This window comes from Betta splendens, chromosome 11, assembly GCF_900634795.4.
Source record: "Betta splendens chromosome 11, fBetSpl5.4, whole genome shotgun sequence".
Lineage (NCBI taxonomy): Eukaryota > Metazoa > Chordata > Actinopteri > Anabantiformes > Osphronemidae > Betta > Betta splendens.
The window spans coordinates 7,521,121-7,544,242 of NC_040891.2; the positions used below are offsets into that span (position 1 = coordinate 7,521,121).

General features: G+C 43.4%; 3 protein-coding genes across 8 annotated transcripts; all 3 read right to left on the reverse strand.

Moving 5' to 3' along the window:
- Positions 1-6,681: 6,681 nt before the first annotated feature.
- snx10a (sorting nexin 10a) lies at positions 6,682-10,050 on the reverse strand. 4 transcript variants are annotated; one of them, XM_029167321.3, is made up of 7 exons: positions 9,795-10,050; positions 8,819-8,869; positions 8,619-8,705; positions 8,428-8,528; positions 8,190-8,288; positions 7,889-8,083; positions 6,682-7,809 (listed from the first exon to the last, which is right to left on the reverse strand). In XM_029167321.3, exons 2-7 carry the CDS (start codon positions 8,852-8,854, stop codon positions 7,671-7,673), a joined length of 657 nt encoding a protein of 218 aa, XP_029023154.1. In that variant the 5' UTR covers positions 8,855-8,869; positions 9,795-10,050; the 3' UTR covers positions 6,682-7,670. The 4 variants fall into 4 exon arrangements, with proteins under 4 accessions (XP_029023154.1, XP_029023153.1, XP_029023156.1 ...); XM_029167320.3 differs by having other exon boundaries at positions 9,770-10,049; XM_029167323.3 differs by lacking the exon at positions 8,619-8,705 and having other exon boundaries at positions 8,821-8,869.
- Positions 10,051-11,191: 1,141 nt separating this feature from the next.
- cbx3a (chromobox homolog 3a (HP1 gamma homolog, Drosophila)) lies at positions 11,192-13,575 on the reverse strand. Of its 3 annotated transcripts, none has more exons than XM_029167341.3 (5): positions 13,424-13,575; positions 12,546-12,699; positions 12,185-12,350; positions 11,922-12,016; positions 11,192-11,749 (listed from the first exon to the last, which is right to left on the reverse strand). In XM_029167341.3, exons 2-5 carry the CDS (start codon positions 12,689-12,691, stop codon positions 11,623-11,625), a joined length of 534 nt encoding a protein of 177 aa, XP_029023174.1. In that variant the 5' UTR covers positions 12,692-12,699; positions 13,424-13,575; the 3' UTR covers positions 11,192-11,622. The 3 variants fall into 3 exon arrangements, with proteins under 3 accessions (XP_029023174.1, XP_029023172.1, XP_029023173.1); XM_029167339.3 differs by having other exon boundaries at positions 11,922-12,019; XM_029167340.3 differs by lacking the exon at positions 13,424-13,575 and adding an exon at positions 13,361-13,382 and having other exon boundaries at positions 11,922-12,019.
- Positions 13,576-13,680: 105 nt separating this feature from the next.
- On the reverse strand, positions 13,681-19,147 carry nfe2l3 (nfe2 like bZIP transcription factor 3). Its single transcript, XM_029167184.3, has 5 exons — positions 18,255-19,147; positions 16,865-16,945; positions 16,417-16,515; positions 15,880-16,336; positions 13,681-15,767 (listed from the first exon to the last, which is right to left on the reverse strand). The coding sequence occupies exons 1-5, from the start codon at positions 18,762-18,764 to the stop codon at positions 14,992-14,994; spliced, it is 1,923 nt and encodes a 640-aa protein (XP_029023017.1). The 5' UTR covers positions 18,765-19,147; the 3' UTR covers positions 13,681-14,991.
- Positions 19,148-23,122: the final 3,975 nt, after the last annotated feature.

Here is a 23,122-nt window from a genome sequence, read left to right on the forward strand (position 1 = left end):
CGATCTCTGGCAACGGCCGTTGTGCGCGTTGTTGAGAGATGCACGAGGAGCGCTTGATTCACGCGCCTGTGTGGATGTAGCTCTTTGTTTCCCTGTGCATCTGTAATGATGATAACATTTTAATTGGGGTGAATCATTAGTCACGAGAAGTGTGTTTATTCACCCCGTCGTGTCGTATCTGGTTGCAGGCCAGTTTTTCAGCTTTGTTCCTCTTCACGTCCAACACACGGCTTGTTGTGATTCTGTTTATTCCTTCATGATGTTGTGGATCCAGTTCAGAGCAGGCAATCGACCGATTTCCACCTTCGAGCTCAACTTTGTTTGTGATAATTAAACTCTCCCAATGATTTGCACTTTTACCCCCTAAACTGTTCTTCATCATGATCTTATCCCCAGTCTTCAAAAGGATGAAAGTACTGAAAGACTCATATTATAACAGTTGTTAGTAGTTTGGGGATTTTGTGGCGTCGATATAAAATTACAATAACAATTTATCTTCTTGTTTAATCCTGTTCTTATGTTTTCATTCCAAATCTCAGGACCTATTTCAGAACCTCATGGAAACACATCAGCGCTCTCTAAGAGAAGCCATTAAGACGACATGAAGCCCGACACACTCGCACTCGCTTCGTCGTCTGCAAACATTAAGCCGGTTTGCGTCCGCTGCGTCTTTTTCAACACGCAGGCTCGTAAAAACCACAATCCCGAGTGCAAACAACGCAGCTCGACAAACAACCCCCCGCTGCCACGATTGCCTCCAACTTGCGTCGACGCCAAACAAAGCGGCATGTGCTGCGTTTAATGACAAACGCCGGCTCCAGACCGAGGTTCTAATTTGTTGCCGCGGTGTTTCTCTCTCAGCTCTCGTGATGCGTTCAAACGCATGCAGCGTGCAGCGCTCTGTTGTTGAGACATTAAAAATGACCCCATTAAAATTAATGACAACAGAAATTAGATTTTAATTAGGAAATGAATGCTTTTTATGATCATTACAATTAACCCCAACTGATGTTACAACTGACCCTAGTTATGGAGTAGATTATACCGATGCTTTAGATGCATTTCTACAGGATGCCTCCAAACCAGACAGACATTATATATGTGCTTCAGTATCAAAGTCTCTGGGGGAAATAACCACAGATTAATGGGGTAATAAACCAAACGCATTTCAACAGTCCCTGCTCTCATTTGAGAGTCGAATTTGGAGGCAGTTCCTTCTCTAAAATACTTTTGTGACAGTTATGGTCAGAAGTAGAGACAGAAGGAGAGAAATGTGGATCATCAGAGACCGAAAAAGGACTTTACTTAAGTGGAAATTTAGAGGAAGGCTGAAAAGGCATGTTTGGCTTTGTATCCCTATAGAGTGTGTGTGTGTGTGTGTGTGTGTGTGTGTGTGTGTGTGTGTGTGTGTGTGTGTGTGTGTGTGTGTGTGTGTGTGTGTGTGTGTGTGCGCGTGCTGTCTTTTGTGATGGATGAATGACAGTCAGCATGGCAGCTCATCTCCTCTCAGGCAGCTGTGTGACAGAGAGAGATGTTGCAGCGCAGAGACAGCAGTGCCACACTAGAAGGGACACACACACACACACACACACACACACACACACACAGGCGCATGAATACATATAAGCATGTACCTGCGTGCCACATCCAGCCCCCCCCCCTCACAGCCCCTGTCCACCACCTCTGTCTAGGCGTCTGCCCCGTCCGTGTACCCTGTAAGTGAGCTGTCTCCTGGTGGGTGGCGGCCTCCTTGACTGGAGCCCATCAAACTCCCCTCCTCTTCTAATACCTTCCATCCCAATCAATGCCATGAATATTTTACACACTTCAGGCAGGCGTGAGGCGAGCGCGGCGGGATGAGGAAGGAGGAGGAGGAGAGTCCCTGTTGCCTTGAGGGGGGGAGGAGAAATAGAGGAATGGGCTGGTGGGGGTGTGTGTGGGGGGGGGAGTGCTGAGGAAAGAGGGTGATTTAGGCTGTCAGGGCGCCAGTGTGGAGAGATGGGGCTTCTCTTCCTGAGTCAGACAGGGCCAATAACTCATTAGAGAAAGAGAGAGATGTAGAGGGGGATACGACAGAGAGGAGGCGACGAGGAGAGGGAGAAGAACTGAGGGCGTAACACTACAAAAGCAGGGAGATTGTTTGTTTCCTTCCTCTCGCTTTCTTCCCGTTTCAGCCCTGCACCTTGCGTCTGCCTTTGTTTTCTTGTTAAGCTATCACTCTTATCTCCTCTTTACAGTTTTTATTCACCCCTCCACACGCACACCTTCCCCTCGTTCCCTCAGCAGCTCCCACAAAGCCCTCGCTTCCTCCTCTCTTCCTGCTCTCTTCCTGCCCTCCTCTCCTCCCCGCTCTCCTCCTTCCTTCCATCTGTCTTTCCTGCTGCAGTGCCCATGCTGCCAGGCAGTATAAATCACATCTCTGGGCTTGGCTGCAATGGGCCTGAAAATAAAAAGGCATAAAAGTGTCGGGATGAGCTACGGTCTGGGGGGGAGAATTCCTTTATGATGGGTCTAAATCCTCCTCCTGCCCCGCGTCCTCCCTGGCGCGCACACACACACACGCACACACACACACACACACACACACACACACACACACACACACACACACACACACACACACAGATTGCTTGTAGACGCCCGCACATGCACAACATACGCCTCTGCTCCGAAATGATCCCCTCAAACAGCAGCAGTTTGGGCCTATTTCTCTCTCTCTCACGTTCTCTCTCTGTCACACACTCCGGTGTAGCCCTCCAAACTCGCACACGCTCCGCCACTAATCATATTAAGCTCTTTGTTGTCCGTGATCAGAATTGAGATGTCTCCTCTCCGTGTGTCTCTTAAAGGGCAGTTCAGCTGAAACTCTGTGTGGATGTAACCCTGTCTCTGTAATCTGCAGCGCTCACGTTTCTTAGCTCTGATCCTGGATCAGTAGACTGATACACCAGCATCCTCTAATAAAGTACAGTTCATACTATCGCTTATTAACAACCTAAATGAAGTTGTACAGGGTTTGTCAATAAAGTCATGTGAACATATACATTAAAAAACATACCATGTTACGTATATTTTAAATGCATATAGTTGAGAAAACTCAAAGCAATTCTTCTGAGCAAAGTGCATTGTGGTATTAATGAGGGGTGAGAGCAGTAGATGTGAGAGTAAATGAGCGTTCCTGAAGCCATCGTTGTTTTATGAGTAAGATGGATATTATAGAGGTTTTCACCCTGGATTACTGCACAAAGGAGACTCACTTCATTGTGTGTAATGGTAATTGTGGACAATTTATGATCTCTCTAGTCTCCATCTATGTATCGTTCTGAGTAAATAAACCAATAAAAAATGATTGAGGTGGTCCATAACATATTGAAATGAAGCCGCTGGCAGAGATGCATTGTAAAGGTTGTCTAAATGATTATGGGAATGAAGATGGAGGTGAGCGAAGCCGCGGCGAATGGGCAGCTCCATCACCTGCTAAAATCCACCTATAGATCAGCGCGCTCCTGTAATCTACGCCCCGATGCGCACTTTGTCAATTCCATTAGGCCCCGCTGTGCGCGGCACGAGCGCACGCGCGCAGACACACGCAGGGCGGCGATGATAATGGCGAGCGTCTCCCGAGGTAAAGTCTATTCAGTCACAGTGGGAGACGTCTCAGACCTAATTATGCTTGGTTTGGCGTTTTAACTGTATTGATCAAAACGCTGAAACAAACAAGAAATGCTTATCAAGCTGGAAACGGGGAGCCCTCAGTGTGTGTGTGTGTGTGTGTGTGTGTGTGTGTGTGTGCAGGTCAAAGGTCTGGCTGGTGGTGAGATATTGGTGCTTATAAAAACTAGCAATTCTGAGCTCTAGAGTTATTAATTACAGCCCTTCACCCCTTTTTACCAGCCATTAGAAATATTACCACACACACACACCCATACACACACATATATAGAGTGTATATATAAATGCATGCAGACTCATATTTCTACCCATATATGCTCACATAGGCAGACCTCAAACACTCACAGACACACACAAACACGCAGGGGTGAGCACACACTACCCCGCAAAAAAAATTAGCTCGTCCACAGCAGGACTAAGTGCACAATACCCTGCTCTGATGAGCAAGCTGCAGCCGACCTTGGAACTCTCTGGAAAGACAATGCAAGGGGAGCCACGCTGCGAGGTGGTGGGGGGGGGGGGGGTAGATAAGGTAGGAGGGAGGGACAATAGATGAGAGGAGGAAGGAGGGAAGGAAGAGGGAGAGAGGGAGCGAGTGGCGCTGCTCAGTATAGGGCAGGAGGGCAGCGCTCCCTCCCTCCCTCCCTCCCTCCGCTCCGTCTCGGCTCATCTTGAATGCAAATGTGGTTTCTATACGGTTCCTTTGTGCTGCTTCTAACTGCTCCAGAGAGAAGCAATTACAACTGCTCCATTCGCTCAGAGAGAGAAAGACACGCATGGATGGAGAAGGGTAATTAATAAAGAGATAGGAGGGATGAAGGAGGGGGAGGAGGAGGAGGGGGGGCGGGGGGTGAACACATACCTGTGGAGCGGGACTGAAGCCGCGTATTGATCGTGAAGGTGCACATAAACATCGACGCGAGGCCGACCCGGCTCATAATTTCCTCTCGGCCACTCCGCGAAAGGTCAAAGGTGAGAGGTCATTAGCATTACATCAGAAGTGTAATGTAGAGTGCAGCGGTGTCGTGCTGTGATGCTACATCTATCACGCGGTTGTTATTGCCCCCCGTCGCCGCTTCCGACGCCCGAACGCGCGGATTTATCGAATCAAAAGCACTCCATCCGCACATGACATCACCCGCCGCTCCTCCCCGTCCTCCCGCAGACGCATGCTCGCGGTGCCAGCGCCGCGTCCGGGCGCGCTCAGTGGCCGGGGCGGCGCTGCAAGGGACGCTGGGAGTTTTTATGGCAGTCATTTGGGCAGCTAATATGTCATCTCCATTAGCTGACTTTTAACACTCACAGATAGATGGCCCTGTGACATTTATCTGCACACGGGTCATATTTTAGCTGTTAAATGGCTAGAGATGTGCCGAGTGCGCGCAGACTGAGTGTGTGTGAGTTTTAGGCGTGTAGTGTTTGGGCGGGGAAGGCAGAGGGAGACGCATTGACTTTTAATGATGCTCTGGGCTGTGGCACTCTAAAGGTAATAATCACTTATACAATGCGAGTGGTTACCTTTGACCCCTGAGCCTTTAATGTGTGCAACCAAAGGAAAAGGGGGGGGGGGGGCTGAGCTGGACTGACCCTTCCTCTACAGACAGACAGCAGAGAGCCCGACCTGCAGCGTCAGCAGGAAAAACACATCCAACTACAAAAGGAGAGCAGCTAATTAACTTAGCAACCTGCAGCGAGCTGATGAGCTCAGGGGGCGAAGGATGGAAACCGAAAATGAAACGGGGTAAATAGTGGAGGGACGCCAAATAAGCACAGGGGCAGGGTGGCAGCTACACCAGCTAATTGCTCATATGGATTTTGCCATTGTTTGCTTTGGTGGGGTCAGGAAGGTGAAGCCATTCCCCAGGTGAAAGTCTAAATGAGATAATAATTTAGACTCATAAACTAATACCAATATTGACAGCGAGCACATCTACTGAAAAGCATTAGAGAGATCCCCGCCGTAAAACGGCTGTAAATATAGCAGCTTGTCATCTTAACTCGTCGCGCGGAGCAGAACCTTTCCACCCTCGTGCATAAAAGCAGCCGCCGCTCTGCTGCGTTAGGGAGCGCTGACAATACGTTCGGCCTCATTTTATGCGCTGTCTACAGGAGCTCGGTCACCTGTCCACCGGCACTGAAGTTGACTAATGTGACAGAAAATTAACAATTAAAAATATCACACGGGGCCCAGAGCCACTGCAACGTGCTCCGTTCACAACTCAGTGGACAGCCTAATTGCTTTGAAATACAATTGGGTTTGGGCTTTGTTTGGTGTTTTGGAGGTATGAAGCGCATCAGTGCACTCTGGAAATTGAGTTATAAATTACCAAGCTGAAATAGACATGTACCGTGAATGCTCAATATCCAAACGCTAGATGATATCCTCCGCAAAGAGGCAGATGCGAGCATGTACTGTACACACACACACACACACACACACACACACAAACAAAATGCCATCGCTCGCAGCTGCATTTCATTTAGTCCGAAAATTGACTGGCTCTGAACCGAGCAGCACGTGTGTGTGTGCGTGTGTGTGTGTGGTGCTGTGTGCCTGTCATGGGGCACGTTGATAAGGTCAACCTCAGCAAGCCGCAGAGACGGAGAGCTCCCAACACAAACCAGAGGGACTCGGAAAATGACAGGATGAGAGGAAGAGAAAGCGTTCATTCATCCGCAGCTTCACCCACCAACATGTGTGTGTGTGTGTGTTTGCTCCCACAGCTGTCAGTGTGTTTGCAGACATACCGCTGCGCGCGTGTGTGTGCGTTTGCCGTATGAATACAGCTCAGTGGCTGCCGTGCGGCGTCGCTGACAGCTTCATTATGGCTCCCGCGCACAGGGACACAGCACCATCCAGGGGAAGGAGAGAAGAGGACACAGAAGACGGGCCGGGCCCGGTTTGCTGTCGGGCCGGGCCCACGTCAGTCCAGCGGTTAGTGAAGGAGAAGGGGCGAGAGGGGGGGACAGCCGCTGTCTCCCTTAATGAGCCAAGGCGTCTTTCATCAGCTTTCAATTTACTGGGCTGTCCACAACGCCCCGTCACCCCCCAACCAAAAATACACACACACACTGTTGTTTCAATGCTCGTGTTTCTCTCAGGTAATTCTCAGGTGCAGTCTGTAATGGTTAAATTAATTTGCTGTCTCCTTTTAATTAGACGGTCCCACCTGGGACAGCGCTCACATGCGAGTAGCAGTGGACCAGCATCAACAGCAATGAAAATGCACATCAGTAACATCTAATCATAATTAAATGAGGAGATTCTGCCGTTAAACAAAAGATCTGGGGAAATGTTGAAAATGAGATATTAAAAGCATTTCTAATAAAGCAGCCTCAGGTCTATGCACATCTGATTTTCCTCTACAGACCCAGGAAACAAAAGCAAGTGCAACTATCATTTGTACATGAACTAGTGCACAAAAGCTCTGATCTAACTTTAACAGCACTGGATATTAATCACCAGTTGGAGGTCCTGCGATGTCTACACTCCCTCTACTGGGCTGATGGAAATGTGCACATCAGCTCTATTCATGGATGAGTTAAAAGGTCATGCCTGTGATGCCACTTCATCTTTTCAGCAATAAACAGAATGTTCACAAACCTCATTTTCCTCAAAACAAAAATGAAACATTTATTTATCTAACATATAAAAGGAATTATTTTTCTAAAACATTGTCTACAATTCAGAGATCAAGGCCAATTTGAGCTTTAGTACTAATTAAAAAAAAATTCAAGAATTGACAGTCCATTATGAAATGTACTTTTACTATACATTAAAAAAAAAAACATGAAACCATTCTTCTCGGTACACAGATCAACTAAAAAAGGGTATCACATTGGTAAAACTAAACCTCATTATTAAAACAAATGCTTAAGAGGAAAATAAAGCCAAGATCGGAGGGGGGTGGGTGGGTAATGCTTTTTGAAAGTTAAAGGAAAAAACAAAAACTGAGTGAATCAAAATCCAATCACTAGACTAATAAGGGGTGAAGGCGTCATGCCTTAGTCAGCGGGGTGGGGCATTCTGACAGGGAGCCGAACAGATGCTTGTCTCCATGTGACGACTCCAAGAAGGGGAGGGGGCTTTCTCGCACTGAAATGTCCACACTGTGTCCCAAGCCCGATGATGAAGTGCTGTTAACAGACGAGAGTGTCCGCTGAGCACTCAAGAAAACCAGTGGTTTACCTTCAACCATTGTGTCTAAACTGGTACCTTTCGCAGTCCGAGTCGCTGGACACCTTGTCCTCCGACTGGTTCATGCAGTCACACCTGGAGCGCTGGATGGCTTCAGCCACCGTGTACCTCGTCTTACCTTGAGCGCACCTGTCAATCTTTGTGATGCTGAGATCTGATTGGAGGAACAGATGGAGGCGACTGTCTGACAGCAATAGGGGCGTCTGAACAACACTATGGAAAAAAAGGGATGCTGAAATGAGAACTAGGATTCCAACTTAAAAGGAAATCTTTGCATCGTTCCTTTACTGTCTAACTTTGTTATCATTCATTTTCTCACCTTTCCAAGAACTCCTGCAGCCCTTTCATCCTCTGCATGACCTGCTCTGTGTTTGACAGGCTGAAGAAGGGGTTTCTGGGCGGCAACTTGGGCAACACACTGAACGGAGAAACCACAAATAGCAAGTCACACACTTTTTCTACTATTTTTACATCTTAAAAAAGGAAGATGAGATAGAAATCGTAAAAAGCAAGTTAAAGGACGGAATTATTAAAGGATATTAAAATTGTGAACACACATGATCAGCGCATTCTGTTCCAGACAATGACGCAGCCAAACAAACTCACTATAACGCCGCCTTACACAGGAAGTCTTCTTCCTAAAACACATGCTATTGGTCTGTGGAGACACAAAACATTTCACTAAACTTAAGAAATCACCTAAAAGATAAAAAAAAAAAAAACTGGACATTTTGCAAGAGTCCTTTACGTGTAAGCAGATCTCATAGTCAACGTATGTGTGCCAGAGGTCAGATTTATGGAGTCTTGCATCCCGAACACAAATACTGATAAACTCCTGTGAAATTCAAAAAGAGTCCATTACCATTTATCAAAAGATTTGAGAAAAGACAATTACATTTAGTACATATTTGGTCAAACTAGGTGCAAGACGGTGGCTTGACCACTTACACTTTGCCAAGGGAGATCATGAAGCACATTTTCCATAACTGGGACACAAGCCTGCAGGGAAAGGGAACATAAAGAGTCACATAGAAACACAGTGGCCCATTTCAACATACAAAATGTTTTAGTTCAACAATATCCTCCGGCAAAATATGGGCACTGGTAAATAACAGGTCATTTAAACTACACAGTGCAGACAAAACTAAACCCTTTGTTTTCATGTCTTGTGCAGCCTGTTTAGTAGGTCAAGGACCAGAACAGAAACGCAGCCAGCTCTGAACACTAAGACGTCTACTGGCTGATGGAGGCGACCCGTTAAAGGGACAACACCTTGACGGTGTTGCTTCACGACAGGCATATCTACAGACTGACCCCCTGACATCCTAATAGGTCACTTAAGTACAAGCCAAGTGAATCAATAAGCACAAACAATGACTGAAAACAAAGTCCTGAGGCCACCTCAGACCCAAACATCGCTGCTGCGCTGCAAAACATCACGTGAAGGAACACATCATGACAGACGGATCTAATGGCTGCACTGTGTAATGATAGATGGACTGGTAATGAGCTGTGCAGGTCTCAGGACTGAAGTCACAAAAAGAAAAGGCAATAAATTCCACCCAATCTCTTCTGGTCCAGTAGAGATAACAGGATGTGCTAAACCCAATCTAAAAAGCAAACTTTCAGTTCTTGACACCATGAGATACACGAGACAATCAGTACTTTGCTTTAGGCTGCAATTAAGTACTTGGTTCATTAAATCCTGACTAATGGCCAAAATTAACATGACGTGTTATGATCACGTGGCTGAAACATCTGTTGAACACATCTTTACGGTAAAAAGCCAAGCTGAGTTTAATCACCTGTACACAGCTGAAAGTGTTAAATAAACGGCCAACTCCACGAGCAACTAGCTTCCTTACGCAAACTCTACTCAAATCAGACGGAGTCACTCACTGTGGCCGTGGAAACCTCCACCCACCCGTTCGCCTTCCTGTGATCGGAGCCGGTGCGTGGGAACGGCCCGGAGCGGCTCTGCGTTCCGCCGTGGAGCTCAGCCCTGCTCGGTCTGACCCGCTGCTGGTGTTTCTGCTCGCTGCTCAGTGTGACATGTGCCCCGAAGTTTGTTCACGCCCCCGATCGGACCACGAGGTCGTAAAAGTTGCACCAAACTTCAAAAATGCACGGTGTGGTTAAATTCACCGCATTAACCCAGACGCCCCTGGCAAATACGCATGGCGCATTCCTCACGCGCACCTGTCTCCAATTCCCTGCGCGGTGGCTTTAAGTGATCTCACCTGACAGATGAGGCGGACACATAATCGGTAGGCAGTGGAACCGGAACGATCTCCCAATCCTGTTACTCTGTTACATTTGTTTGTTAAGTAGTTGCGTGGCATTTTTTGACGATACATTTGATATCATGTGATTATTGTGATGAACTTGTATTAACAGTATCCACGTCCACTTCAATGACAGGTCTATTTACAGTGTCATCAGAAACCAATAGTAGGAGTCAAGAGAATAAGACTTTGACTCAGCTGCTTCCATCAGGATGGATTCGTGTTTACACTGCACAAGCTGTCAGGACCAGTGTGTCCCAGACAACCTTGGCAAGATGTTTGACTGATTAGATCACAGTGAGGGTTGTCTACTTGCATTTAGCCGCATCTGTGATCCAATCATCCACAATACTTGAAATGAAAGAGTGCCTGTGTCTGTGACTTTAATTCTTACGGTGCTGTGTTCATCATTGTGGTCTTGTGATCCGTGAAACTGCTTGATGTGCTGTTTAAAATAAAACAAACCTCCAGTTAGTGGCCCGTGTCCCATACGTCCTGCAAGTTCTGTGCCGTTATTTCATCCAACACCTAAGGAGTTTTTCAAGTTGTCAAAACATCAGATAACAAAGCATCTGTACATCTCACTGGCTGAAAATATCACATGGATATTAACCCTGATCCACACGTTTTTTAGTAAAACACTTTCATACAAATATTCTTGGGATTATTTTCACATTCTAAAGTTATTAGACAGTTAGTTTTCAACTACAGCCAAGTAAGGATGGCTCATTTACATGTGGGGGACATTAGCATAAAGCCTGTTTTCAGTTTTAACTGATGGCGAGTTATAGGGTGAGTTACCTTTTGAACAGAAGCTTTTATTGTTTGGTTTGCTGCAGCAAGTGTGAAAGAAGCTAAAACAGGAAACCAGCAACCAAGGTTTGGTTGATAACCAACAATTGGCACCTGCTATACAGTACATACACGTAGAACACAAAAATATGAGTCTGTGTCCTCGTGCAGACGTTTTTAAGATGAAACCATCAATTTGTCTCTTACTACGTCTTCACACGTGTTCTTAAACCAAGCAATGGAATTTGGTCACATAAAACCTTTATTAGAAGTTCAAATAATATTTACAGACAGTATACAAAATGCACTTCGAACAAAACATCAAAACTGAAGAAAAAGAAAAACTGTATCCTGTGACACTAAGATGGTGGTTTACAAAGTCAATGTCTGAACTTACTGAAATCATTTACGTTTTCCCTAGTTTAATGAAAATTGGTTTTAGATAAGTCGCAGTGATACTGGAAGACATTTCAAATATCAGAACAACATAACCTGCTCCTACAACTGGTTCAGTTCTTATTTACAACATAGCTCTTCTTGATTGCCATAGAATGAGAATGCTGAAGTGTCCTCACAAGGAACTAAGACAGCTAAATCATGAAGTCAAGCCTTAGGGGAAAATTCAGTCCTGAGGAAAATGGAACACGTGCAGGGTCTTCAAACACCGGAGGAACACTACTGAGCTTCATCTTCTGGACAGGAATGCCATGTCAGTCTCTCCTCATAGAAGGAAATAACCACCTGAGGGCAGCGAGTGTTGGCCTCGCGAGCAGGGACCAGATCGGCTTCATCAGAGTCTTTCCTAAAGAAAAGAGCAGTAGAGAATAAGAACGTAACGTCTGGGATGATGCCTTGTGAGAAAAGTGGACATGTTCTATTCAAAACTTAGTGATAAAACAAAGTAGTATTATCAGCAAAACTGATAGTGATTTTACTAATGTGAACACAAGTTTCAAGTGGAACATTGTACCCACCATTTCATCAGGAACATCAACTCCCCACTACTGTCTGTGGCACCAATGATTCGTTCTGGGTCAAGGTTCCTTGCAAACCCACGTGGCTTCTCTGTCTGCTATTAGGTGTAAAACATTTAGGACAAAGCCTTTATAACACAAATTATAAAAAAAAGTTATATATAAAATTATATATAAAAGGTTTTGTTTTAACCAGGCTTGGAGGACTCCCGCAACTCAGAACTCTTGGCTGCAGATGCAAAGGAAATTGTTAATAAACTCACCACCTCTTTCTTCTTGGCATCCCCTGCATCCGTCTCTGGCTCATCCGTCGACGCCTTCCTCTTTACAGGAGCTGGCTTCTCCTTAACGTTCTTCTGCGATTCCAAAAAGGCAGAGATCAGCTCTGGGCAATCCAGGTTCTCTTCGGGCTCCCAGGTATTGTCAGCACTAAGAGAGCAGAAGGGGGCATGGAACATTTGCTTTTCTGATAAAGCAATCTGAGGCATTTTAAGAACTCGTTTGTGTGCACATGTGCAGCGTCGTCATGCAACCACAACTACTAGTGGCAAAGCACAGCACAAACCATAGCAGGGAAACACCTCCAGCTCAGCAGGGGGGCAGCTGTCCCCCACGCAAACTCACTCTGTAAATCCTTTCCACTTCAAGAAGAATTCCACTTTTCCATTGACGACACGTTGGTCCAGTACTTTTTCCACGACGAATTCTTCAGGTTCATCCTGGGTCTCCTGCGCATCCTTCTTGCCCTTGGTGTTCTGCTTCTTGCCCATGTTGCGCTCTTTACCACACACAAAAAAAACATGAAAACTTTTCGGAGGTGTTTTTGCAACGTCACAGCGAAAAATCGCAATTTCACCACAAATGAGGTCGGCAACGCGTCCCAACACAAATAATACAACTTACATCGCAACAGACTTGCGTCACAAAACACTGAAAGCTAGCGGAGTTTGATTTAGAAAAAATAGGTTAAATAGCTTAGCCAGCATGCTAGCTGAAGTTGCCATCGTGCAGCGTTAGGCCTAGTTTTAAGCAAAACATAACGCTTCTCTGTAAGTGCCCTGTTTGACATTAACCGAGACACAAGCGTGAATGTGAAAAAGCGACCAAAACCTCACGCAAGTGGTTTTTACAGGTGTTTGGTGACGCCAGAGTGGCTAACCTAAAACACCCAGCGTCTGGCCATAAAGGCCGAGTGATGTAACTAAAAGCTGGAACTGTGCCGCTTCAAGCTAGCTCACCAACGTAACGTTATCGTGCAATACGTTAGCTTAATTCAACAGTGTTTGGGTGCATGTTTAATTAAACAGCTAGCTAACTGCTTTGCAAACTTTACTTTAACTTGCCGTAGCGTAACTCTGCGTAACGCTAACTTGCAAACTGCGTAAACTACACATAAGTCTTACACGTTAAACGTACAGCTGGTGAGCCAAACAGATTACCTCGGCCGATGGTGATGAAGTGGTGTATAATGGTAGAATTCAACAAAAATCATCCATACGTACCCTAAGATAACAGGCTTTTACTTCAGTGGTGCCGTGTTACCACGCGGTCCACCTTCTCTTTATCTTTTGTGTGTAGCACTGCAAGACAGGCGCCAACCTAATCGAAGGCTCCTACGGAAGCCTGGAAGAGAAGAGTGAATCGCGCTTCACGGCCCTTCGCTAATCACTCGTTTACACGTAACGTGGCCACACGGCTCACTTACTATCATCATGTCCAAGTCAGAAGTATCTTCTGATGAAAGACAACCAACAAAAACTACAGAGACGTTTTTTAATGAGAAAGAACGTTGTTTTGCATAACCATACCATTAATCTTAACCATGCAATCCAAGACATTTGCCCCCAGCAACAAAGACAAACAAAAAAATCAACACAAACTTCAAATCTTAGTCACACTAAAAATAAATACAGTTTTGTAAAGATCCGGGTCCCTTTATACAGTTGTTTTTTGTTCTTTGACTCACTCAGTGAGGAATTATAAATAACTTGACAATCTGTACTAAAACTGCAATTAAACTTGTGTAAAACACTGAGTCCACAACTGTTGGCTATGAAATAACAAGTGATCATGTTTTTTTTTCATGCAGGCCTATTTATGGCAAATTCATTTAGACTTTGTTGCTAAAAAGTATAAACCCTATTTTTATTTTATTTTCTATTAACCTCAAATCTATTAACACAAACAAAGGCCTGAGATAGAAAACCTTTCTTACCAAATGTTACAGAAGAATTTTGCTTGAAATAATCTTATCAATACTGTTTAACACATTAAAATGTGCATCTGTGCCTCTCGTGTACACACACACACACACAAATACACACTGGCAAATTAAGGCCTTGTCAGTTTAATCATTGGTATATTTTAGCTAACCATCACACAGGGAAAGTTAAAACAACAAGAACAGAAGACAAATAGAAAAGGAAAAAAACAAAACCTCAACATTTTAGTTTGGATTTCTGCTTAACAGTACACAGCCTCAAATACCCTGAAATAATTTTTTGATATTCTTATCACTATAAAGATATCAGTAAGAAAAAAAAGATCCTGCCCTTGGCAGTCTCATGATGTCTCTGAGCCTCAGCAACTTTAATAAATACAAATCTTTTTATACTGAATCCAGATATAAGAGGCAAAACACACAAAACCAACAAACCTCTCCCCAATTTCTGTCCTGTAACATTCATGGATATGACATTTAGACATTTCTGGCTGTCTATACTTGTTTGAAGAAACGACAAGACTCAATAAATGTTAGGCACAAAGAAGGACTGGTAATATTACCAGCAAGTAGCTCTTCCCCTAAACTGCTTTTGGTGCCTTTTCCATCTTTAATAAGCAAAAAATGTCCAGTGTGCACACTATACTTTCTACATTTCCCTTGTTATTTACAGAAAATATTTATTTTTGTCATTGTCTTTTGTTTCTGCAGTTTTGGACAACTTAGGCTCCCAAAAGTTGTGAATCCACAAACCTTTACAAAAAGGACCCCTCCCAAAAAAAAAGAACAGTCAGGCAAAAAAGTTCAGTTGCATCCAAAGATTTAAAAGTCGCAGGTAGCAATTCGACATCATTGCTTTTTCTCTTTCTTCCTTTTGTCTGTTTTGTTTCCAGCTGATGTGGAGACAGCCGGCCGCCTTACAGGCTGAACTACAACCCTTCCATTAGCCGTGCATTGCAGGGTAAATCTGTCTGGGTTTAGGGACTGTCCAGAGTTATCCCTCAGCCTGGCCAGGACATCTCTGGTCAGCTGTTCGATCTGCTGGCCCACAGCACACATTGTCTTGGCTGTAAGCTGTTTCTCCCTGAGTAACCTGTCCCTCTGAGCCTGCAGCTGTTCCACCTCCTCCTGCAGCCCCGTGATGGCATCTAGTTTGCGCTTGCGGCAGTTTTGTGCCGCCAATTTGTTCTTCCCGCGCCTGCGGATATCCCTCAGCAGCGCAACCTGTTCAGGAGAGAAACTGTGACTGTCAAGAACTTCAAGGAACTCCTCCACAGGCATGTTGACGATCTGCAGGACAGAGTATGGGATGCACATGGCACGGGCACGGAGCTCATCACGACTCAGCTCTCTGTCGTCCAACCTTGTCCCACTGTCATCCCTGAAAGACTCTTCGTGGATGCCTTTGTGGGGAAGAGTAAGTGATGGGGGACCGTAGAAAGCAGGAGATGAGTAGCTGTGGTCATGCCACACACTCTCACTCAGATCAACAGGTGACCAAGTTGTGGTGTTGTCAATGATGCATTTAGAGGGGATTGAATCCACCTCACTGCTATAGCCTGTAGCGCCACACTCATCATCACAGTAAGAGCTGGATGACGATGATGAGGACATGTCAGATGAGCCTGAATGAGTGAAGTGGTAACTGTATTATTAAAAGGTGTTAATATGAACAAACAGTTGACTACTTGCAGTACAAATAAGTAATTATATGCATGTGTAATGAAATGAACAAACCTGGTGAAACTGGACCTCCACAGCTACTCTCCAGGGAGAGACCGGAATCAGAATCCAAGTCTTCAACGACCTGTGGGTCCACATTCTGCAAACCGCTCATTAGCTGCAGGTTCATGGTGTCCAGGGTTTCCAAACCCAGCTGATTGATCTCGTCAAACACTGCCTCATCCAGGCAGCCTCCCAGTGCGCTCCGTGATGACACATTTACAGTCACATTACACACTGAGGCAAAAGGGAGAGCGGCCAGTCCCAAAGCCATCCCTGGTGAGGCGTCCGAATGTGAGGAATCTGTGGATTCTAGACGAAAGAAGGTTCTTTGTTGTTGGGTGCGTAGCCTGGACTCAGTTCTTTCCGATGTGACACCAAAGGCACCAGCGCTTGCTTCCATTGCATCACGTAAACTGACATCCTGGCTGATGGCACCGATGTCTGCGTCCGCAACAAGAGAATCCAAGTCCTAAACATATACATACATATGTAAAGCCTCATGTATGAACATTTTCAGGCATATGTAATGAGCATGAGCAGGTGACTTACTTCAAGGTCAGTGACAGACAGAGAGAATAAGTTATTCCAGTGCTGATCAACATCAGGACGTGCTGGATCAGAAAATGCATTGATGCTCTCTAATAGGTTCTGAAAAAAGCACAGTAATTAATAGTTTTTTTTTGTTTGTTTTTTTAACTAAAATCAATACTGATTTCAAGTATTTTGTTTAGAATTGTTAGAAGAGAAATTGCTGAAAAGGCATTATTTTATTACAGAATCCTTTTAAAAACACACATAAGCACACGTTTTAAGATGTTCTACAATGTACAGTTTGAATAAGTTCGAGTTTCCAATTAAAACCCTCTACAGTCTTTGGAGTCCCAATGTAGTGCATTTCAACTTAAAAGAATAAATAGACACTGTCATTTGAAATTACTTAAAACAGTCATTCATAAAACATTTTCAACCACATAAAAAGGGACCAACAGGATTATACCTCTTGTTCAAGGGTGGAGCTGTGAGCCAGCTGGGTAAGAGCAGCAGGTTCCTCCTCCTCCTTTACTTTAACATCATTATCCTGATCCCACAAAGAAAGACAGACAGAGATAAAGAGAAGACAGAATTAGTCCAATAGACCTGAAGGTTTTGATTTGTTAAGCAGCTGTTATAGTCAGCTATATACTATTATACTGTGTATATATATATAGTATAATATTTCTGACATTTCTACACAGAGGCAGATAATTACTTCCTGTGCCTGCAAATGATGCGGATGGTGTTTCAAAAGCTGAACGATAGCTGAATTTTTGTGCATTAATGCTAGAGGCAAAAATTACAACATTCACTCTACACTAGTTCTGCCCAAGATCTGTCTGAGCTTGTTGACTGGTAGAGATGAAGCCCTTTCAGCCTCACCCGCCCTATAAATACAGGTAGTTATAGATTGTCAACATAATTTTCCTTTGTATTTATGTGCAACAACAGTGCCAACAGTTGAGCCTCAACTTCTATTACAAAACAGATCGTAAATAAGTCATGTATCAATGAAACATTATCTATGAAAAACAAGAACCCTAGGGGGAGACATACTGTTCAAATATTGACCACTGTTTTTATATAGGCAAACAGGGTGTGGGTGTGAGCCTCACTTCTTCACCTCTAAAGCCCCACAGTTGGCTGTCGAGTTTGAAGCAAGGGGATACGGTTACACAATTAAAGACATCACGTGCCCTCAGGACACAACATCCACCAAGCAGCTGTTTCAACCCTTGGCTAGAAAAACTGGGCAGGAACAGCTGTTTGAGTGAAGGTACATTCTTAGAAATCATGATCACAGTCACACATTATAAATGGTGGAGAATCAAGACAACAGGTTTTTTTGAACAATGACAAGTGGGTAAACCTGTTAGTAAACTGTGGTTTTACGTTTACCCAGTGAGCGAGGACAATAACTCTAGGCCTTATGTGCGAAGCTAATCCTGATGTGGCATGTTCTTAAGTGGTGAATGTGGCAGGCAGGTAGCTGTATAGTACTTATGCCTATGCCAATACGTATGTCTAAAAGTTTACTTTTGAAGGACATATGTCATCATTTAAACTCAGCAGTTCCAGTGACAAACAATACAAATTAAGGCACCAACAAGTTATGATGTTCTGTTGTTTTGCTTAACAGTGAACAATGATGTGTTACAGGACAATAAAATGGGCATGTGATCTACTGCACTGCTAGTTAGCTAGTGATAGCATTAGCTGTTTGCATAGCCATTGAGGGAGTTTTGCCCATACATTATCAGCTCATTTTAATGCTGTAGCTGTCAGCTAAGCTTTCCGAAAGCCCATCTGAGCAGAATGTTAGCATAGCTGTAGGTTACAATGTGCACACTTGCCTGTTTGAGAAACCCGCAGGCTCCTGAGGTGCAGGGCCCTTGCCCGAGTTCAGGAGATGTTTGGCACAGCTCTTGGACTCTGTCAGGCAGGTGTTGACGATCATCCCTGACCTCGTCCCCGGAGCTTTCGAGCTCAGTGTCAGTGTTGTTGCTGGTTGAAGGTCCACATTCGGCCTTATCAATGGCAGACACTTGATGCACCAGCCATGCGCTCAACTGTGTGGGGAACCGTGGGGAGCCTAGGTTCCTCACCTCGTCTAGTAGCCGGCGACTTGCAAAGAAATAGTCCAACTCGGGACATTTTGGGTGCACACCGTATCCGTCAAGAGTGTCTCTTAAAATATGAAAAGGAGTCTGGATGTACGCTGAGCTCGGACCTAGGTTAATATCTATCAGAGGTGTATAATAGCTGCTCAAGTAGCTGTCGATATCCACACGAACTCCAATCAAACTGAGTAAGATCGTTAACTGAATCAGGCCTTCTGTGAAGTATTTTTTCGCGATTTGCATTTTCTAAATACTTTACGGACTGCAGATAGTTGCGAAACCCTGACCCGACAGTTCCCCTTTCCTAAACGGACAAAGGGAAAGCTTAACAAAAGAGCACGCCGTCCCCTGTCAGACAAAGAGGTCCCTCTCTACCGGCGAAAGCGTTCGGTAGCTATGCTAGCAGTTAGCAATCGGCTTTAATTACCGGTTAAAGCGAACCTTTAGGCGCAAACATGGCGAACACCTTTCCCTTCTGTAAATAATGGCGGATATTTTACCGGACTATCAGAATCTTTCTGATATCAGTAATCAAAGTGAAAACGAAACATCAGTAAAACCAAACGGTATTACCTCAGAGTGTGCTACTGGGGAAACTTCTTTCCCGATTTACATAACTCATGTAGATTGGACACACGCGACCACCGGAAAAGAATGTGATTGGATGGAACGAATGTCAGTTGTAACAACGGCCAATGGAAGTATGCGGTTTCCCTCCCCCCACACTTGCTAGTAACTAGTCACAATATTTATACAAATAACTGAAGAAAACACTATGACGCTACAAATCACAGTATTGGAAATTACTTATAATTTCTCAAGCTTAACCGTTCACTGACCCTAAGGAGTTGTCCAAGCACGTGCATAGCCTATAGGCGTAGTTCCCGGATGTTTGTGCTACTGACCTGCATTTGCAGCGACGTTCCTATGGGCGAGTCACCGAATTACAGTTTGAACTTGTTCAACTATGGCCAATCCCTCAACAAAGGGGTATGAAATCCTGATCGTGTTGACACACAACTCTTTACACGCCACTCAAGTTCATTGTACACTCACTAATCAGTTATTGTAGGATAATCTAGTATATACTGTATTAGTGACTACATTCACTCAGGTGCTCATTTTCAATTAAATCAAGGACATAATAACAAACATTGTTGCACCTTTAGAACGCTGCAGGTGGATTTTCCTGCAGGTTTTAATTTTGTTTTAGGTGATTGTTTAAGTGTTTTACACTTTTAACACTTCACATACAACAGGGGTGTGAGCTCCTGTCCTTTAGGATCAAAGTCCTGCTTGTTTTTTCTCCTGCTAACTAGACACTCCTGACTCTGTACATTCTGACTTCCCTACTGGCCCTGTGGTACAATCACAACAACCAGGAACAACAACAGGGGGACAATTCATCACTGCCCCCTCCTCACTTAACACTGACCAGCAAGCGCCCAACCTTCTGTTTCACCTGTTTTTCTAACTAACAAAAAACTGTTTGACCTGAATAAACACTGTAAACTATTCTGCCTCAATTGGTGTCCACACTGATGGGACCAAAGTAAATGCTTCTAATGCTGATTGCCATTACCGTTGCCTATAGTTACAATCCATTGTTTAAGCACAGAATCAAAACAAGTATAGTGGAAAAGTGAAGATTAAACTACGTTACAGTTTTCATTGGTTGCTTTGATGCAGCCATCCAATGAAACAACACACTCTCTTGTTCACACAGTTCACACACAGGTCTAAACAGCTGCTCCAATACCAAAATGACACACTTTGTTTGCTGAAGGCTTGAACTGTGTCAAAACATTGGAAATACGCAGCAAAAACTTATGTTGCCTTCAAACAATACAACTTGCAACTAAGTATATAAACATATATATGGCATATTTGTATATGCAAAGAATTGGATCCAGATGAAGATATGCTTTGATTTACTGAATCCATTACATTTATTTTTCAAACTGTGGCAGAAAACTGAAATACTGTAAATAGTACAGAAAATACATGTAAACTGAAATACAGTCAAATCTATTAGAGGATGAGACACAGCCACTGTTGATACTCTCTGCTTCTCTTCCATCCACGCTTTTAAAGACCAAAACAGACAGGTGCCATTTTTAAGATCTAAAGACTGATAGCAGATTGTGTCAGTGTCAAACAGGTGCTATAGTGAGTTTACACTGGTCTTACTGGTTTCTAATTGTTAGGAATATATGGTTTCTCGTTGGTCACAAAGCGAAAACAATAGGGATTAGACTGTTTGAATGACGTCAGTGTTAACTGTTACGCAAAAGGGAGGAGAAAATGTGTCAATCCAATGAGAACGGGTTTACACATTTGCTACATGTGTCTGTAATGTAATGTTGCACTTATTCAACAGATTAGGTCACATTATTATATGTTAGAGTGTCTTCGGGCAAAGTCATCCAACCCTGTGTTGCTCTTGGTAGGAATACTTTGTTCAGCAGGTTTACTATAGTATGATAGTATGATCTGTGAATGTGTCTGTTAAAATGACAGAGCACTACAATTATTATTATTATTATTATTATTATTATTATTATTATTATTATTATTATTATTATTATTATTATTATTATTACAATTTTTTTAGAGGAGAGGTAGACACCATGAACATTAAAAAAAAGTTTTTTTTCTTTTTTTGCGTTGTAAATACACCATTGTAAAAAGGTTTCCCTTCAGATTAGTTAGTCTTAAACTTATGAACTTGCATTAGTAAACACAACATTTTACTGGAACACAGAACTAAGGTTTGCTGATAATGGGCCTCTGTTCTTCTACATGATGAATATATAGACATATATATAGCTACCACAGTAGTTGTGGTACAGTAGGCTGTACCTTATGATATTAACAATGTCCACACTGTGTTTTTTTTGATTAATATGAACTTGTAAAAATCTGGTTCTTATGGTTTTTAGACAAACAAGGGTATTTCCAAGAGACCTCAAACTTTCGAATATTTCTGTTTTTTTTCTTCACCCTTTTGTTGGTAAGAATAGTCATCAATTAAATAAAGTATATATTAATTTTGCTGTGGCTTGTCATTATTCAGCACTGAGTCGATTTTATATATGTGCATGTTAATGTCTACTGATTCACAGAGGAAACTGGACTGACTACAGGCTTTAGTGTGGTCATTGCTGAGAGCTGGTAAATCCGGCTCAATTGTGACACTTGCTGGTCAACGGTGGTAATGCAATGATGTACCTATTTAACATTTTTTCCATTACTACTAAAACAATTATATAAAAACCAAGGTTGCATAGAATTTGAGATACTCCCATCTATACTTTTAAATATAATTATGTTAACATTGCAAAATAAAATATCTAGCCCCACAGATCTACATGTGTACGTGGAAAGTAAGGAAAAGCTTTTCTTTTAAGTTTTTCTCGTATTAGGCTCGTTTTATTACAGGTATTTTTTCACGATATAATGGAACTAGTCTGACAAGACTTTAGCTACACTGCACTGCATTCACTTGTAGAAACGAGTCTGTATAGAAAGTCCAGTTCAACACACACTGTCTATGTCTGGATGAAGAGAAAAGAGAATAGTCACAAATTTAGAGTAGACAAATAAGACCTGTTGCAAGGCTCATCTCATTGCATCTACACTGTCCTTCACTTAGGATGCAGCTACAGCATTACAGGTCCAGAGCAATAATGTAACGTCCACAATGGGCTACTACCAGCTGAGAAGTGTTTGTATTTAGCCCTTATCATCGCAATGGGAAGTTAAAGCGTTCTATACTCATGCTCTGCCTCTGACTCTTGCAAAAACTCTCGAAAATAGCAAGTGACATTTGCGGTCCGCGTTAAGCTTTACACATCGACTCGATGGCCCAGCAAATCAAATCCGGTCTAAATGCTCCAATTCGCGTCGCCTTAAAAAGCGGTGAAGAATAATCTGCTCCAATTGATCTGACGCCAGCCTGAAGTCATTTGATTAATCCACAAGTATTTTCATAACGATGTGAAACACATTTAAATCAACTTTGTGAAGTTCTGACAGATTTATTGGGGAGAGCTCTTAAATCAGTCTCCTGTACTCCTCTTAGGCCTACGCTGATTGGTGGACGAGTACGTGACGTGCTGATGGGTAGTGCGCATGTGCGAAAACAGTCCGCATAGGCTCATGGGAAATCTGGGAGACCTCGAGGTGTCTTCGTTGGAATTTTTTGATGTTTTTCCTTGTCGGGAATAATTATTTCATGTCGCATTAACAGGCATGTGCACGAATACTGCTGACACGGTCACGTTTTCATTAGTCTGTATTCGAATAATTTTTCATTAGGATATTTGTTTTCTCTTTTATGACACACATTGCTTCTATTCTCCAGTGGAAAGTGTAACATAGAAAATGGCTCAAGTAAATAAACCATCTATAGTGAATGAACATATTATGTCAAATAGATTAAGTACGATTAACTTATTTTTAAGTGTTTAACGTTAAATGAAAAAATTCATCAAATGCTTAAACCTTGGGAGACATTATTACTAATGTCAATACTTAATTAGATAAATTGACGTATTATTAGCTTTTTTATTAAAACAACGTTACAAATTGTTTAGGTT